The following is a 17,750-nucleotide window of genomic DNA, read 5'->3' as shown; positions in this document are numbered from 1 at the left end:
CGCCTAAGTCCCATAGCCGCAGTGGCTGCCTCACACTTAATCTTTATAACAATGGGTCGGATATCTAGAATAATCTTCAGTGCCCTATTGGGCGTGGTCCTCATCGCTCCGACTATGCTCTCTTAACCTGATGTATGGTCCTTATGTTGCACTTTTTCTCCATAGCTGTCCACCAAACTACTGAGGCGTAAGTAAGTATTGGTCTAACCACGCTCCTGTAGAGCCAGTGGACTATCCTCGGATTCAGGCCCCATATCGAGCCCCATGTAAGCTTTCTCAGTACTCTCCTAAATGTGACACTTCCAATTCAGTTTCCGCCTGTAGAACCGTTTTATGGTCCGGCAGTCTAAAACAGATCTCAGTCCCTGGGTTCTTAATGCAGACCCCCAGGCCAATTCTGTTCCCTAGCTTTGATCAATCCGTGTAAGACGATCTTCTAAATGGCAATACTGGGGTTAAGTCAATCCAAGAGTATGTCCCTGCAGCAGTACCTCGCACTCGACCTAAAGGTTTATCTCAGGTATTCGGTCGGAAACCTCTTCCCTTCCTTCCAGGTTTCCTATCGTAGCTTGGATTATACCGCGATGGTATGAGCTGCTCCCATCCGCAATACAATCTTCCATCGCCTTAAGTCTACTTGCCGCTGTGGCTGCCTCACACTTAATCTGTATATTAATGGGTCGGATATCTAGAATAGTCTCCAGTGCCCTAGTGAGCGTGGTCCTCCGCTCCGCCTATGCCGATGACAACATGTTCTCTGAATCTGTTGCATGGTCCATATGGTGCATATAGCAGGCTACCAAACTACTGAGGCGTAAGTAAGTATTGGTCTAATCACGCTCCTGAAGTGGACTATCCTTGGATTCAGGCACCATATCGAGTCTACGCCCCCTTTACATAGTGCTCAACATCTGTGAGCCTGCTCAGTACGCTCCTGAATGTGACACTTCCAATTCAGTTTCCTGTTCAAGATCACACCTAAATCTTTGACCTTCTCATATATCGAAATCGTTTCTTTGAGGAAACGTGGTGCGTTAAATTGGACCACCTTCGTCTTCCTAGTGAACAGGCATATTTCAGTCTTCTCTGGTTTGACATTGAGACCTCTGGGTCTATCCCAGTTATATGCCATATGCAAGACCCTTTCGGCCCTTCTGCGTAGCTAGTTCGGATCATTACCCCTTAGAAGTATTATAACATCGTCTGCGTAGTAGACGACCTTGTCAGATATCGAAATCGTTTTATTGAGGAAATGTGGTGCCTCAAATTGCCCCATCTTCGTTTTCCTCGTGAACAGACATATTTCAGTCTTCCCGGGGTTGACATTGAGACCCCTGGGTCTAGCCCGGTTATATTCTATATGCAAGACCCTTTCGGCCCTTCTGCATAGCTCCTTCGGATATTTACCCCTTAGAAGTATTATAACATCGTCTGCGTAGCAGACGGGTTCAAATCCCTCCTCAATCAGCCTCCGTAATAGGTCATTTATGGTGGTCGCTCATAGGAGTGGCGATAAAATGCCCCCTGTGACGTGCCCTGTGCCACTTTCTCCCTTATATTTATGCCATGGGACTCACATTTTATCCACCTGCTCCTTAGCATATGGTTTATCCAGTCTCCAATGATCGGGTCCTTCCGGAACTGGTTTAAGGATTGGATCAGTATTTCGGTCTACACATTGTTCAAAGCAATGTCAATGCATACCGCCAGTGTGTATGTTTTGGCATCGAAGGATTCTTCTATTGTATGCACAACCTCGTGAGAACAATGCGTCCATCTGAAAACTTACTCTCTAGCTGGGCATTGCCATTAGAAGTGCTCCAAAATTTTGTCATCTTCTTCATATGCCCAGTGTACAGCTTCCCTAGCCGCACCCATCCTGTGAAGGTGTGCTCCCAATGGATGGCAAAATCAAAATTTGATTTTAAGAAAGTGAAATTGGCCAAAAATGGACTGAAGAACAGAAACACGTATGTAATGTCTTCAGTAAATCCATGCGTGTGTGTGTCCAAAGATCAGCTCAACCACATTTTGAATATTTATGCTGTTTTTAACTGGATTTTTTGAAGGATAACTGCAATAAGCTTCGCTATAGCTTTAACTCTATTTTTATAAATTTGTATATATATTCAATTAATTCTGGTTTATCAAAACTTTTTTTTTGGCTTTTTACGAAGAACCCATACTCTTGCAAAATAACCATTCCAGAACTATTAACTTGCCTTCTGGGTTTTCATTTAACCTAATTTCAGTGGGAATTAGACATGAACATTTGCAATATATCTTATGTACATCCATTATATTGATTATTACTCACCTTTATAAGGATACAAAATACTTAGTATCAATACTCTATACATTGCAAATTTTCACAATAAGATTGGGGTTTCTTCATTGACCAAATTCCCAGCAACACTGTAGTACTAAAATGCCAAATTCAAAGCATTAATCATGGCATACACTTACTAAATAACAACATAGCTTGACATGTCAAGCTTATACCCAGAGGAACCATTATCCTTGTTTGGGGTTTTTTTTGCGTTTGCATTACTCTCAAGTTGACTAGGCTTGAAGTACAACCTTACAACTCACCAATACATATAAGTAAGTAGCATTAAATGGTAGCGTATGTGTGTGTATGTGTATGTTTAAGATAGCCGTGTTTGCATGTATGTATGTAGATTTTGATATAGACGTAGATAATGATGCATGTGAGTATTTTCAATGTTAATTGCATGCCCACTTACTCATATCCTTAAAATCCTGCCACTTTAGAAGGCGATTATTAAGCTGTCTGCAAACATAACAGACATAATTGACATAATTTTCACACAAACACTGCACCTATTACACCCCAATGACAACACCATCAGCATCCTCATCAGCAGGAACAACAAACGCCACAGCAACAGCAGCAATAAAATTGGCAAAACACTATGATACACTTAAAACGCTGTAGCACAGTGTACACATACCATCAAGAAGACATTAAACACACACATTACCAGATCACATACATTTTATGCATACTCTTGTTGAACACACACATAAACGCTTTATGATGAAATGCAAAGAGACCTAATTAAAAAAAAATCTAAAAGATTAAAAGACAAAAACTTAACATTTGAAGAATTTTACGAACATTGAACTGTTTGGCATGTTACATCAATTTATGTATCTATCCGCTAGAGATCTATCGGAGGGCATAAGTGTACTTTTCGTACCGAATTTCAGCCAAAACGGATAAAAAATAGAGGTTTAATTAAAGGATCCGTTCATGTAGAGTTCTGATCTCTTTATACCCTCCACCATAGGATGGGTGGAGGGTAACACCTCGAAATATTCATCAAAGACCACATAAAATATATATATATATATATATATATATATATATATTCCAGAGCATCATGAAATGGGGCCTGAATCCGAGAATAATCGACTGGCTCTACAAGAGCGTGATTAGACCAATACTTACTTACACCTCAGTAGTTTGGTGGACAGCTATGATGAAAAAGTGCAACATAAGACTATTATGGAAACTATTCTAGATATCCAACCCATTGACACACAGATTAAGTATACGGCAGCGATGGGAGAATGGGTCGAGGATAGGAGCAGCTCATATCATAGCGGTATAATCGAAGCGAGGATAGGAAACCTGGAAGGAATGGTAGAGGTTTTGATCGGGTAGCTGAGATGAACCTTGAGGTCAAGTGCCAGGCACTGCTGCCAGCGGCACAGTCTTGTATTGACAGAACCCTAGTATTGCCATCTGGAAGATCATATTACACGGATGGATCAAAGCTAGGGGACAGAGTGGGCCTGGGGGTCTACACTGAGAACCCAGGGACTGAGATCTATTTTAGACTGCCTTTACGAACAGAAAAGTTGCCATAAGGGCAATAACAACCAGGACGGTAAGATCATGAACAGTCTTGGAGTGTAAGAAGGAAATTAAAGCCTTCTCGGATTCGCATCGTTTGGGTGCCATAACGGAGTAAGGGGGAATAAAAGGGTAGACGATTTGGCGGTGAAGGCCAGAGGACTGCTGTCGATAAACTTGGTTAACCTGTAGTCTTTCGGTTCGACGCAGTCCAAGTTAAGGGCGTGGGTGGTGAATGTGCATGCAACCCTGTGAAACGTCCCTTTGTCACTGTACGGCTTTCGCGTCTAACAGTTACCGGCACTTAGGTTGGGACACAATACCAGGCATGAACCAATTTAGAGAAGTGGTATTGAATACAATTAAGGATTTTGTAAGTAGCACGGAATTCCTAACTTGAAATTTTCTTTTAAGAGGTTACTTTATAGTTTTTAGAGCGCACAACAAGCCGATTACTGGCTTAGGTGTATGTCCATAGTGGCATGGGGCGGATTAATATCTGCGCCCTCTTTTCAACCTAACCTAACCTACTTTGATTGATCTCAGAAAAATATTTCGATGTGATACAAACGGAATGACGAAATTAGTATACCTCCATCCTACAGTGCAAGGTATAAGAAATGAGCCTTACCAGGCTTCAAGAAGTCTAGAATTCAAATCGACATCAAAGTAACTGTGGGGTCAATATCACATAAAAGATCAGTTTAAGGAAAACTTCAAATTTTGGACAAATAGGATAGTAGTTAACACTCTTTGCATTTCAGGTGACAATATGGAATAGCATACTCATTTTTGAGAGATCACTCATTAGATTGTAATGAAAATATTGGATACATATAGAATGATTGTAATGGTGAAGGATAAACATATGAATATAATAAATAGTACATATTGGATACCCACCACTATGGATAATTTAACCATCCCCTTTTATGGCAACTCCATTACCATATTCATTGTGATATGCAAATTAGGGCTGGTCTGAATCATATTTGATTAAGGTCCCGAGAACTCTGATACAAGTCACAGTTTAAGCGAAATGGGACAACAAATTCGTATTTTTTGGGATTAAGAACTTTAATTGGAAGATCGGTCTATATGAAAGCTATAACTAAATATAATCTGATCTGCATTATATGCTGGTAGCATGACGGGAGGCTTAATATAGGTCACTGTGTCCAATTCCATAGAAATCGGGTAAAAGTAAAGCATTTATGGGCTTTAGACCCTTTATCGGGAGATCCGTCTATATGGCAGCTATACCTAAATATATTCCGATCTGAACCGTATTTAGGTCGGATTACGGGAAGCTCAAAACAACTTACCGTTTCAAATTTCAGCGAAATCGGATAAAAAATAAGGCATTTATGGGCTTTAGACCCTTTGTAGGCAGATCGGTCTATATAGCAGCTATATCCAAATATGATCTGATTTAACCCGTTCAAGAACTTAGCCAGCGTGCATCACAAATACATATCTGTGCAAATTTCAGCTCAATATCTTAATTTTTGAACGCTGTAGAGTGATTACAACAGACGGACGGACAGACACACGGACATCGTTAAATCGTCTTAGAATTTTACGACGATCCTAAATATATATACCTTGTAGGGTCGGAAATTGATATTTCGATGTGTTGCAAACGGAATGACTAAATGAGTATACCCCCTTTTCCATGGTGGTGGCTATAAAACGTGCCTAACAAAGTAATCACAAAGATAAGAAGATACTTCTCTTAAGCTCATTTTATTGTCGAATCGGAACGGCTTGCCGTAGAGCGCCACTACATAGTAGAGAATTATACATGGCTGATTACCTAAGGTAAATCCCCCCGAAAGTATAACCAATGAAGAATTCTGCCCTGGTGACGCCCCCGTCTATTTTAAACCCATCCGTGTATACAGAATGACCCGGGTCTTCACTCCCCAGCAGAAAAGAATGGCCATAGCGATCTAAGTTTCCAAATATCTAAAATACAATAATGGAGAATGGTATTCAGCGCCCTCTCTTGGGTTGCTCTTTCTTGTTCCCGAAATCAGCACCGCCTCGGTACCCTGTACCTTCTTGATCATCGTGAGGAGAGCACAGTTGCCCAGAGTCCGTTGCCACACCAGACATCCACAGGCTAGAATTGGCCAGACAGAATTGGCAGTAAATATCCAGTGTACCGTCCCCGGTCTAAGATCCCAACCCCTTTCTTTAGAGTTGCATAAGGAGTAGAGCCCATTCAGATGCCTCTCGACTTTTCTTCTCCAGCTTAGTATCATAAGTGTCAGTTAATACCAAAACCCAGGGTTAATACCGAACCCTTTGGCCATCGCCCATCCAGACAGCTTTCCCTACGCTCTCCGAACGAGGTCCGTAAAAGTAAAGAGGACGCTGTCATTTATCAAGATGACGACTTCATCTGTGTAGACGGACGACATTCACACTCCCTATCTCGAAAGACCTCAGAATGTCATTGAGAACCCGAAGTAAAACCAGTAAGAAAAGGCAAAAGTCGGGCCGTGCCGACCACATAATACCCTACACCACGGAGTCTATGTACTTCTTTTTATACATAGAACCTATGTCCAAATCTATTCAAACCGTAATTTTGAATAAAACATCTCATGCAAAATTTTTTAAAAATCGATCAAAAAATGTGGCTACTATAGCCTTAAAAGGCCACATGAAGTTATATATGGGAGCTTATCTAAAACTGATCGATTTTGTTCAAAATTGATAGCGTTCGTCCTTGAACCAAAAAAGTGTCTTGTGCAAAATTTTATGACGATAGGATAACAAATGAGACCTGTACTTTGATCACAAGAATAAATGGATAGACAGATAGACGCATGTAGCTAAATCGATTAAGGAAGTTACTCTAAGCCGATCGACAAACTTATCAACAGGTCTAGCTCTTCTTCTTCTTAGCGTTACAAACAAATGCACAAAGTTATAATACCCTGTACCACAGTGGTGGTATAGAGTCTAAACAAGTAAAAGCCACCATTAATCGCATTTGTCGAGCTCTTGCCACGGTATCTCTTTCAGGCAAACAAAGGATAAAAGAAAAGAATTGCTATTGGAACAATATCAAGTAATGGTTCATTTCGGACCATAATTGAACCGAATGTGGGAGACCATAGTAGAAGCCATTGTGTAAAATTACAACCAAATCTAGTTAGGGGCTGAAGAAGTAAAATAGGGAGATCGGCTTATAAGGGAACTGTATTAGGCTAGAAAAAGATCAATGTCATATTCGACACGTATCTTAAAGGTCATGAGAGAAGCCGTTGTAGAAAATTTCTGCAAAATCGGGTAATACTTACGCCCTTTAGAGGCTCAAGAAGTCAAGATCCCATATTGGTTCTTATGGCAGCTATATCAGGTCATGAACCGATTTGAACTATTCTTAGCACAGTTGTTGAAAGTCATAACAGAACACCTCATGCAAAATTTTAGCCAAATCGGATAATAATTGCGTCCTCCAGTGGCTCAAGAAGTCAAGACCCCAAATCGGTTTATATGGCAGCTATATCAGGTTATGGCCCGATTTGAACCATTCTTAATACAGTTATTGGGAGTCATAACAAAACCCCTCATGCAATATTTCAGCCGAATCGGATAATAATTGCTCCCTCTAGTGGCTCAAGAAGTCAAGATCCCAGATCGGTTTATATGGCAGCTATATCAGGTTATGAACCGATTTAAACCATACTCAGCACAGTTATTGGAAGTCATAATAAAACACCTCATGCAAAATTTCACCCAAATCGGATAAGTATTGTGCCCTCTAGCGGCTCAAGAAGTCAAGATCCCAGATCGGTTTATATGGCACCTATATCAAAACGTGGACCGATATAGCCCATTAACAATCCCAACCGACCTACACTAATGAAAAGTAATTGTGCAAAATTTCATGCGGCTAGCTTTACTCCTTCGAAAGTCAGCGTGCTTTCGACAGACGGACGGACGGACTGACGGACATGGCTAGTTCAACTTAAAATGTCATGACGATCAAGAATATATATACTTTATGGGGTCTTAGACGAATATTTCGAGAAGTTACGAACAGAATGGCGAAATTAGTATACGCTCATCCTATGGTGGAGGGTATAAAAATGGAAGAAAACACTTTCTTCCAGAGTTTCTCTGGTCAGATGCGTGCGCCAATAATGCGTTGATAATCCGGCCGTTAAGCATTGTATCAACCCAATTAAGAGGGGGGGCCCTCGTGCTTTCGACAGACGGACGGACGGACTGACGGACATGGCTAGTTCAACTTAAAATGTCATGACGATCATGAATATATATACTATACGGGGTCTTAGACGAATATTTCGAGGAGTTGTATCAACCCAATTAACCAAAAGAGGGGGGACCCTAATCTCCCACAGAGCTGCATGCTTAGAGAGCACCTTGCGGAACATGGAGGACTCATACACTCCATCTATCGACTTCTATTTCAAAATGAATAAATTTTGCAGGAAACTGAATATTCTTCACCATTACACTAGTAAATGACTCTTGGCTATTCGTTACACCATCATCTGCAATCCAAAATTAGAAAACACAGCACATCATTGTGAACATAGTTAAAGGAATTGTAACTTAACCCCTCAGACACTTGACATAAATATCGACTAACCCAAGCAATTATTTTTCTTTTCTTCTCTTCCCACCATGCTTTATTGTTGGTTTCTTTTGGTCTTTGTTGTCATCATTTCGCCTTGTTGTGCAATTGTGTTCTCTCCAATTACACACTCTACATGCAACACACACTCACATCATACACGTGGCGGCTGTATTCGTGGACTCCACTCACTACCACCCACATACAATAGCTTGAGTAGAACAATGGAATCTTTCGATTGCATATCAAGTGACTCGGAAGAAGGACTTCTAGATGAAATCATAGTGGGTTGTAATTTTCAAACCAAACACATGATGCAACGTCTCAAGCAGCAACAGCATCAGCATCAAATGCTGCAGCAGCAGTACAAGCATCAGCAGCAACATTCCGCCTCACAACCCACCCTGGCTATTGGCTATTATCACAGTCAGCCGTATCTGTGTCACAAGTCTCCGTATGATCCCATGGAATCACCCATACACTACTGTGATAATACCACCCAACTGGATGACTACAGCACTCCTGAGTCTGGGGGACAAGGCAGCAGGGCAGATAAAGAGAACCAGCAGCAGCAGCAGCAACAACAACCGAAACACAATCGTTCGGACTCGCATCAGCAGCATCCCATCATGATACGCTGCAGTTCAACAACCGAAAGTGAATTGAATTTGAAAATGGCTGGCCAAATGGTTGGCTCGGCAACAGCAAACCGTGGTAGTATTTGCTCTTCGGAGAGCACCACAAGTGTAACTGGCACCACAATCATGTCACATGAAGATCAATCGGATCAGTCATCCATTACCACTCAACTGGAAGTTTCCGATTACGAATCCACATATAATTTGAAAGAGAATTTAAGTTTGAACAATCTGGCAACGTCACAAAGTCAACACAGTGCAGCCAGTTCTCACAATGGCTCGGCAGCAATGGCTTCAGGATCTGCTCCATCATCAGCTTCCTCAGTCGCCGCCGCAGGTCCATCGTTCAATCATCAGTTAACGGCAGACATGTGCAACTTTAAAAATTCCAAAAGCCGTCGTTTGGAGTATTCTCTCAAATGCCTGAAATATGGCCGCAGCAATCCATCACAAGATTCAGCCTTTGGATCTCTGACCGATAATGATCTCTCCTCGGGCTCTTCCTTTCGCTTAAGCAGTTTCCAATCGATTTCCTCGCCCATTGATGAAGGCGTGGAAGATGTCATAATTGCCACCACCACAGCTGGTCATGAAACCTGTTTGGAGTTGGCCACAATACCACGAAATATGGTATCACAAGATTCAGCCATATCCTCACCATGCCGTGAATCATCGCCCAGTAATTTTCTGAATATTGAGGAAGGCTCCTGCTCGGGAGCCTCTAGTTCTTCTGGATCGACGGGTAATTTAAGGCCACAACATTTTCCAGTATCCCTGTCTCCGAAAATTCTGGTAACTGCTACCACCAACTCCAGTAACTCGAGTCTGGCCTCCGCCCCTGGGTCCCAGTTGGCACAGCAACAACAGAACCAAACCCAACAATTTGATCCTCCCAAAATATTGGTGAATGATCAAAATTCCATTTATACCACATCGCCCTCCAAGAAATCCGGCACCATTGAAGTTTTCTCCCAAAAATATCGCGTGAGTTCCTTCGAGGACATGTCGCCATTGAAGAGAAGCTCCGGCGGGGACAAGCAACATCTAAAGAATGTCAATCGTCTGGCTTTTCGTTCCCTCGAAGAGGAACGACGCATTGACAATGCCTTTATACCCATTACGGATCGTGTGCATTCGGATAATCGTGTTAATGTGCATAGCGAGAAGTACAAAAAGCTGACCCATGCCTCATTTCGCATAAGCAAGACCTCTAGCCAGGTGATAATGTATGACACCTCCCCGGGCCAGATGATAACATCCTCTCCCGGCTCCTCCACCATGTTGGCCCAGTGCGGCCAATCTCTGGAACTGCAAAGACCGGCCACTGCTGCTGGATCCTCCAGCTCTCGACAGACCATGTGGCGTGATAGTAAATTCTACCGCAAGAATCGCATTGCCAAATCGAATGACTCCCTGCTGGAGACCTCACCCAATCACTCGGCTCGCCTATCACCCTCATCGCTGAGAGACAATCACTATGACAGCTCCTCTTCCTATGGCAGCCGCAGCCATAGCAGACAATCACTTAACCGCGGTGGTTCCATCAATGAAATCATGGGCTCCAATCAAACCTTGGGTCCCGAAATAACAGTGACCACCAGCTTTTGCAACAACCCAACTTCATCACACAACAGCCGTCGGTACTGCAGCTCCAAAAGTGAAGACCTAGGTGACTCCAATGACTATCTAAGGGCCATGGATGCTCGCAAATCATATTCGGAAAGGCATTTGGTGACCTTCGAGACCACCTTAAAGCAGACAGCCATTAATAATACCATGCCCCTGGATGGCAGTGACCCCTATTATCAATCTGAGGAGGATTTAAGCTTCAAAGAAGACAATAATTCGTACTCCACAACAGCTGGCAGTGGTGGAAAATATCAAAATCAAAATATTCCACCGCCATCATCATCGACGGGACAGCAAAGGTCCCAATCTCACTCGCGTCATTATCAGCAGATGCAAGGCAAATCGCATGCGGCGCAAAAATATAACTACGACTATTATCATGGCAGCAAGCAGAGTTTACAGCAACAACAATCACAGCACCATCAACAACAGTCAAGCGCTATGACTTCATCCAAATCCAGCAACTTTGCTAAGCGTTCCCACCCAAATCAGCTAAGCTGGAGTTCGTGTTCGATAAATCGCCTAAAAACGACCAATATTAAAACCACCTCGTTGGCAACATTGCCCAACTGCCAGCAGCAGCAGACCGCGAAATCTGCCACAGCCTATAATCTCAGTCCACAGCACCATGGACCGCAATCGCATGCACAGTTCACATCATATCATCACCACCACCAGCCACATCGCTCGCCTTCGCCCAAGATAACATCTTCGTCCACATCGCCTACTCCGTCTACGTCGTCCAACAACACAAACTCCAATCATTTAGATACCACCAGATCCCCCAAGAAATCCACTTCACGTAATCCCGTTGTGTTCAAATCGTTAAACAACTCCACCTCGTCATGCAGTGCGGCTACAGCTGGCAACACCGATACGAGCAGCGACAACGGCAGCCATAATTTAAGCTTTGGCCTGGACACCTCCTCTTCATCGCCCGATGAATCACCAACACGTCGTTCCATAAGTGGCATTGAGCTGGCAAAGATTTTCTCGATGGACACGAAGACTGGTTCCAATGGCTGCAGTGAGGAGAAAACCCCTCTGCTGGACAGTGTGGAAATGTCACCCATTAGTCCCACCGGTCCCGATGACGATGATGATGGTGATGCCGACGACGATGACGAACGCGAAGAGGCCACCAATATAGATGGCAACAATAAGCAAAAATCCGATAAAATGTGATAAGCTACAACAAGAGCATCCAAGCCAATATGGCAAAACGAGCACTAAGCTCCTCTGAGAGAAAGCCGGAGTTAGTCAGTCAGTTCTTAAGTAGTTGAGATAAAAAAATATTCCTCCAATTCCTTGGTAGTAAATTAGGAATCAGTTGACTAGCGAAACTAAATTACTTATGCTTAAATCTTGTGTGTGTGAAATGTTTCAAGTAGCTAGGAAAGAGCGAAGAGAGAGAGAGAGAGTAGAGGGGAGAAAAAAATACTTTCATATATGAAAATTTCTTTAGGGACTAAACATCAAATTATAGTCTTTCTAATATATTGATGTTATACTGCCTGACCCACTAACTTTGTGCCACTCAAGTGAGTGACTCGAGTCATTCAAACATCTGTTTTTCATTAAGGAAATCAGATGGTTTTGACATAAGAGCGAACGAAAACTGCCCATTTTCAGTGACACAAAGTTAGTGTGATAGGCAGTTAAAGTAAATTTTTTGATTTAATTCAAATTGGACCTTTTTCCCCCTTTTTCAATGGTAAGTAAGGCTCTTTCAATAGTGTGTATGGTGCTGAACGAACTGAACAAGTTCGCATCAGTTACTCATTTTCAGTCGTCAGTTCGGTAAGTAAACACGCACTGCTCCCATTTTAGTAGCCACGTTCTCATTAGGAACAGCAGCAAGCCACCTTAAAAATAAGTGCATATTTTAGACATACAGCGAAAGGCAGGCTCACACCTTATACCAGCACTTTGTTGATACTTACGACTCAGCGATCGATACATTAAATACTCCTTTAAATTCGTTAAGCTATTGTAAGTGTTTTTGCTGATGAGCGTAAAATGATTGCTGATTTTACATTTTGAGCAATACTCAGGGGGGCTCACATTGACCGTAAATGAATACAGGGCACACACACAGCTGTCGTTAAAAGTTATGAGAGCTGAAATTAATTTGTGTGCTTTGTAATGGCTTTGGTAGAGAAAACAAGTAAAAGCGTGCTAAGTTCGGCCGGGTCAAATCTTATATACCCTCCACCATGGATCGCATTTGTCGACTTCTTTTCCCGGCATCTCTTCTTAGGCAAAAAAGGATATAAGAAAAGAGTTGCTCTGCTATTAAAACGATATCAAGATATGGTCCGGTTCGGACCATAATAAACACGTTTGTTGATGGTCACGAGAGGATCCATCGTACAAAATTTCAGGCATATCGGATAATAATTGCGACCTCTAGAGGTTCAAGAAGTCAAGATCCCAGATCGGTTTATATGGCAACTTTATCAGGTTATGAACCGACTTGTACTTTATTTAACATAGTTGTTGAAAGTAACAATAAAAAACGTCTTGCGAAATTTCAGCCAAATCGGATAGGAATTGCGCCCTCTAGAAGCTCAAGACGTCAAATCCCCAGATCTGTTTACATGACAGCTATATCAGGTTATGGACCGATTTGAACCATACTTGCCACAGTTGTTGGATATCATAACGAAATACTTCGTGCAAAAATTCATTCAAATCGGATAAGAATTGTGCCCTCTAGAGGCTCAAGAAGTCAAGACCCAAGATCGGTTTATATGGCAGCTATTTCAGGTTATGAACCGATTTAAACCATACTTGGCACAGTTGTTGGGTATCATAACAAAACACGTCGTGCGAAATTCCATTCCAATCGGATAAGAATTGCGCCCTCTAGAAGCTCAAGAAGTCAAGTCCCCAGATCTGTTTATATGACAGCTATATCAGGTTATGAACCGATTTGAACCATATTTGGCACAGTTGTTGGATATTGTAACAAAACACGTCGTGCAAAATTTCATTCCAATCGGATAAGAATTGTGCCCTCTAGAGGTTCAAGAAGTCAAGACCCAAGATCGGTTTATATGACACCTATATAAGGTTATGGACCGATTTGAACCATACTTGGCACAGTTGTTGGATATAATAACAAAACACCTCGTGAAAAATTTCATTCCAATCGGATAAGAATCTCCGTTTTCCGTTTCCAACACATCGAAATATCCATTTCCGACCCTATAAAGTATATATATTCTTGATCAGCGTAAAACCTAGGACGATCTAGCCTTTAAAAATAGGGATATTGAGCTGAAACTTTGCACAGATTCATTTTTGTCGATAAACAGGTTAAGTTCGAAAATAGGCTATATCAGTTTATATATCTTGATATACACGCTAAGCCCCTCGACATACTTCTGCTATATGGCACAGACCGATCTCTCAATTTAAATTTTTGGGTCCATAAAATGCGTATTTATTGCACGATGTCGCTGAATTTTGGGACAGTGCGTTGTGTTAGGTCCTCTGACATCCTTCTTCAATTTGGCCCAGATTTGTTCAGATTTGGATATAGCTGCCATATAGACTGATCTCTCGATTTAAGGTTTTGGGCCCATAAAAGGCGCATTTATTATCCGATTTTGCTAAAATTTGGGACAGTGAGTTGTGTTAAGCTCCTCGACATACTTCTGCAATAAGGCACAGGTCGGTCCAGATTTGGATATAGCTGCCATATAGGCCGATCTTTCGATTTAAGGTTTTGGACCCATAATAGGTGCATTTATTGTCCGATGTCGGACAGTGAGTTAAGTTGGACAGTGAGTTAAGTTAAGTTCTTCGAGATTCTTTTACAATATGGCTCAGATCGGTCCAGATTTGGATATAGCTGCCATATAGACCGATCTCTCGATTTAAGGTCTTGCGCCCATAAAAGGCACATTTATTGTCTGATTTCGTCGAAATTTGCGGCAGTGAGTTAAGATAAGCCCCTAGACATTCTTCTTCAATTTGGCTTAGATCAGCCCGGATTTGGATATAGCTGCCATATAGACCGATATCTAGATTTAAAGTCTTGGCCCCATAAAAGGCACATTTATAATCCGATTTCGCTGAAAGTTGACACAGTGACTTATGTTAGGCTTTTTGACATCCATGTCGATTATGGTTCAGATCTGTTTATTTTTAGATATAGCTACTTAAAAGATATTTTGTTATACACAATTGAATAATCACTTGTAGTTATAGGGTTTTTGGTCCAAATCGGAACATATTTCGATATAGCTGCTATGGGGCTTAAGGTATGCATTTTTCACCGGATTTTGACGAAAGGTGGTGGATATCCAAAGATCGGCCCCACCGAACTTAACGCCTTTTTGCTTGTTTGAGCCCTAGTGTCAATTTTCCAGAATGCGCACTGTCTTCCAGAGAGACCTCCCACGGCTCTGATGGCTTCGTAGAGTCTTGGCCTTATAAGTCGCCCAAGCAGCGCAGTGGTCTGTACGATGATGGTGATGGTCGTTCCTCCGTTCCTTTGCTAATTAAAACCAGCTTTTACTTCTACCAAGCGTTAAAAAAATATGCCGTCTTGTAGGCAGCTATTGTACATTTTGCGCAGTACTTTGGGTCGATTAGCTGCTTTAATGACCTCTGCGGGTATGCTATCAGGGCCGTGTGCCTTCTTACTCTTGGTTTAAATGAACTTAACCATTTCTTTTGTGTAACTTAGCAGCAGAAGACAATTTTAGCAAATAACAAAGATTTCAGCAGTCTGTCTGCTGTTTTGAAATTGCAACCATTTTGCTATAACACCAGAACTACTGCTGTAATAGCAGCGTAATTTGCTAATAGTAGTCAGCAGACAGTGTTGCTTAATATTACCTAGTAGACTTGTTTAGAGTGTAAATGTGCATGAAAATTCTATAGATGTCTATATAACCTTCCTGGGACCCTTTAACCTTGGAACACTTAAAATAAATCATAAACCAGTTCTATAGAATATGTACATCAAATCAATGAGTGTTAATGCGTTCATCTATTTATGGTTAAATGTCAAACCTTGTTGAGCACTTTTGGTAAAGGCAAAATATTGCCCATTAAAATAATTCTCCACCCTCTGCATTATCTCTCGCCCTCTTTCCTATAGATTTGAAATATGACAAAGAGAAAATCTTATGTATTTTTCAAATAGTACTATTATTAAGTATTAAAAGCTTTCTGCAAAAACAATAATTTCTCTATTAAATAATAATAAATAAATGAAAATAAAACTCTACAATTATTGTATATTTACCTTTACAATTATTTAATGTATTTACTATTATTATTATAAATAAAAACATGATTATTACTATATTATTAAAAAACAAACAAAAAAGGTCCATTTAAAAAAATTAAATTTTTTTATTAGGCTGTTAAGGAATTTTACTGTCAGCAAAAAAAAAAAGAGAAGAAAAAACCAAAAAACGCATCTACAAAAATGTATTAAAGCAAAAATGATCAAGAAAAAATACAATAAACTCATATATATTGCGCACTTTAAAATCACAAATACACACCACTCACCTCCATCCTTATGATTAAATTTTAAGGATCTAATCGATATTATACAAAACAAAAAAAGATAGAAAAAAACAAAATAAAAGCAAAGCAAAACGAAACGAAAAGCAAACGTTTTGAAATTTAAACTTAATAAGACTTTAGCTTCAAATAAATCCAAGAAAATAAATGAAAACAATATTCGAAAATATAAAGAAATAACATGCGAATAAAAAATTCAAACAATTTTAGCTTACAACAAAAAACCCAATAACATTATGGAGATCACTTGCAACCGAAAAACAAAATCTCTTATAGATTTAGGGAATTTAATCAATGTTTTCAAACCCACAATAACATTAAATACAAAAAAAAAATAAATAAATAAAAATAACCATGCAAAAAACGGGGAAATTTGAAACAAATAGAAATTTGCTAATATTAAATTAGTTTTTTAATTTTCAATCTTAGTTTTAGTTATTTAAATAAGAAATTAAAATTATAGAAAAATTAATGAAGAAAATAAAAACCAAATAAAAAACGAAATTAAAAAAAAAATATATAACAAAATTTAAGCCTTGATGAAGTTAAGTTTTTAGCGCATTAGTTTCTAAATTTTAGGTTTCCTAGAACGATTTAGGTTTATTTATAATGCATCGTAGAGTCATAGACGAACACTAACTTATATTCATTTTTTTAATTATGCAAAAATATTGCCTAATTTTTTATTTTGGAGTTTATAACAAATTATTCATACAAATCAAGGCAAAATTTGGAATCTCCCGAGAGGGAGTCAATTTGTAAGTACACTTCCGAAAGTGCTAAATTTGATTGAGGCAACATTAAGTTACTTCACTAAAGCCATTGAAGAATCACAATGGACTACACTATGCCCCCGGCAAATATCTAGCCAACTAATGTCTGGTATCATCCTCTTCCAAACTAACCTGACCTAAGTAACTTTAAATTTAACACGTAAAAAGTAGGATGAAAATGACTGTCTTTACCCAGCCATCAAGAAAGGAATGGTAAAAGTCTGAAATGTCTGAAAAACTGGCAACTTTTTGGATCACCCTCGTATATATAAATCTCTATCCTGAATATGTAGGGTTGTTACCCTACATATTCACCTACTACCCTACTATTAGGACGACAGTGTATTGCTTTCTTGCAGTACGAGTCGCTTCATGCCGCATGTATCGAGACATGCTCATACAAAATACAAATTTTGCCCATGAACATTCCACTAAGGGACAGGTGCAAATTTCTCACATATCAATGAGTGCAGTCCGTTTCAAGTTTGAAGCTCAATGATAAGAGGCCTCCTTTTTATGGCCGAGTCCGAACGGCGTGCCGCAGTGCGACACCTCTTTGGAGAGAAGTTTTACATGGCATAGTACCTCACAAATGTTGCCAGCATTAGGAGGGGAAAACCACCGCCGAAATTTTTTTCCTGATGGTCTCACCAGGATTC

At 40.4% G+C, this 17,750-nt stretch overlaps 1 protein-coding gene across 4 annotated transcripts in view; it reads left to right on the top strand.

Annotated features, from left to right (window-relative positions):
• Positions 1-17,381, top strand: part of LOC106085679 (slowpoke-binding protein) — a 374,280-nt gene extending 356,899 nt beyond the window's left edge. For all 4 annotated transcript variants that reach the window (XM_059364530.1, XM_013250014.2, XM_013250013.2 and 1 more), the window contains one exon: positions 8,713-17,381. In XM_059364530.1, coding sequence (XP_059220513.1) covers positions 8,713-11,953 — 3,241 coding nt within the window. In that variant the 3' untranslated portion in view covers positions 11,954-17,381. The remainder of the gene's footprint in view (positions 1-8,712) is intronic.
• Positions 17,382-17,750: the final 369 nt, after the last annotated feature.

This window comes from Stomoxys calcitrans, chromosome 3, assembly GCF_963082655.1.
Source record: "Stomoxys calcitrans chromosome 3, idStoCalc2.1, whole genome shotgun sequence".
Taxonomy (NCBI): domain Eukaryota; kingdom Metazoa; phylum Arthropoda; class Insecta; order Diptera; family Muscidae; genus Stomoxys; species Stomoxys calcitrans.
The sequence above is the reverse complement of the archived record's forward strand: the minus strand, read 5'-3'. Positions and strand labels throughout refer to the sequence as shown.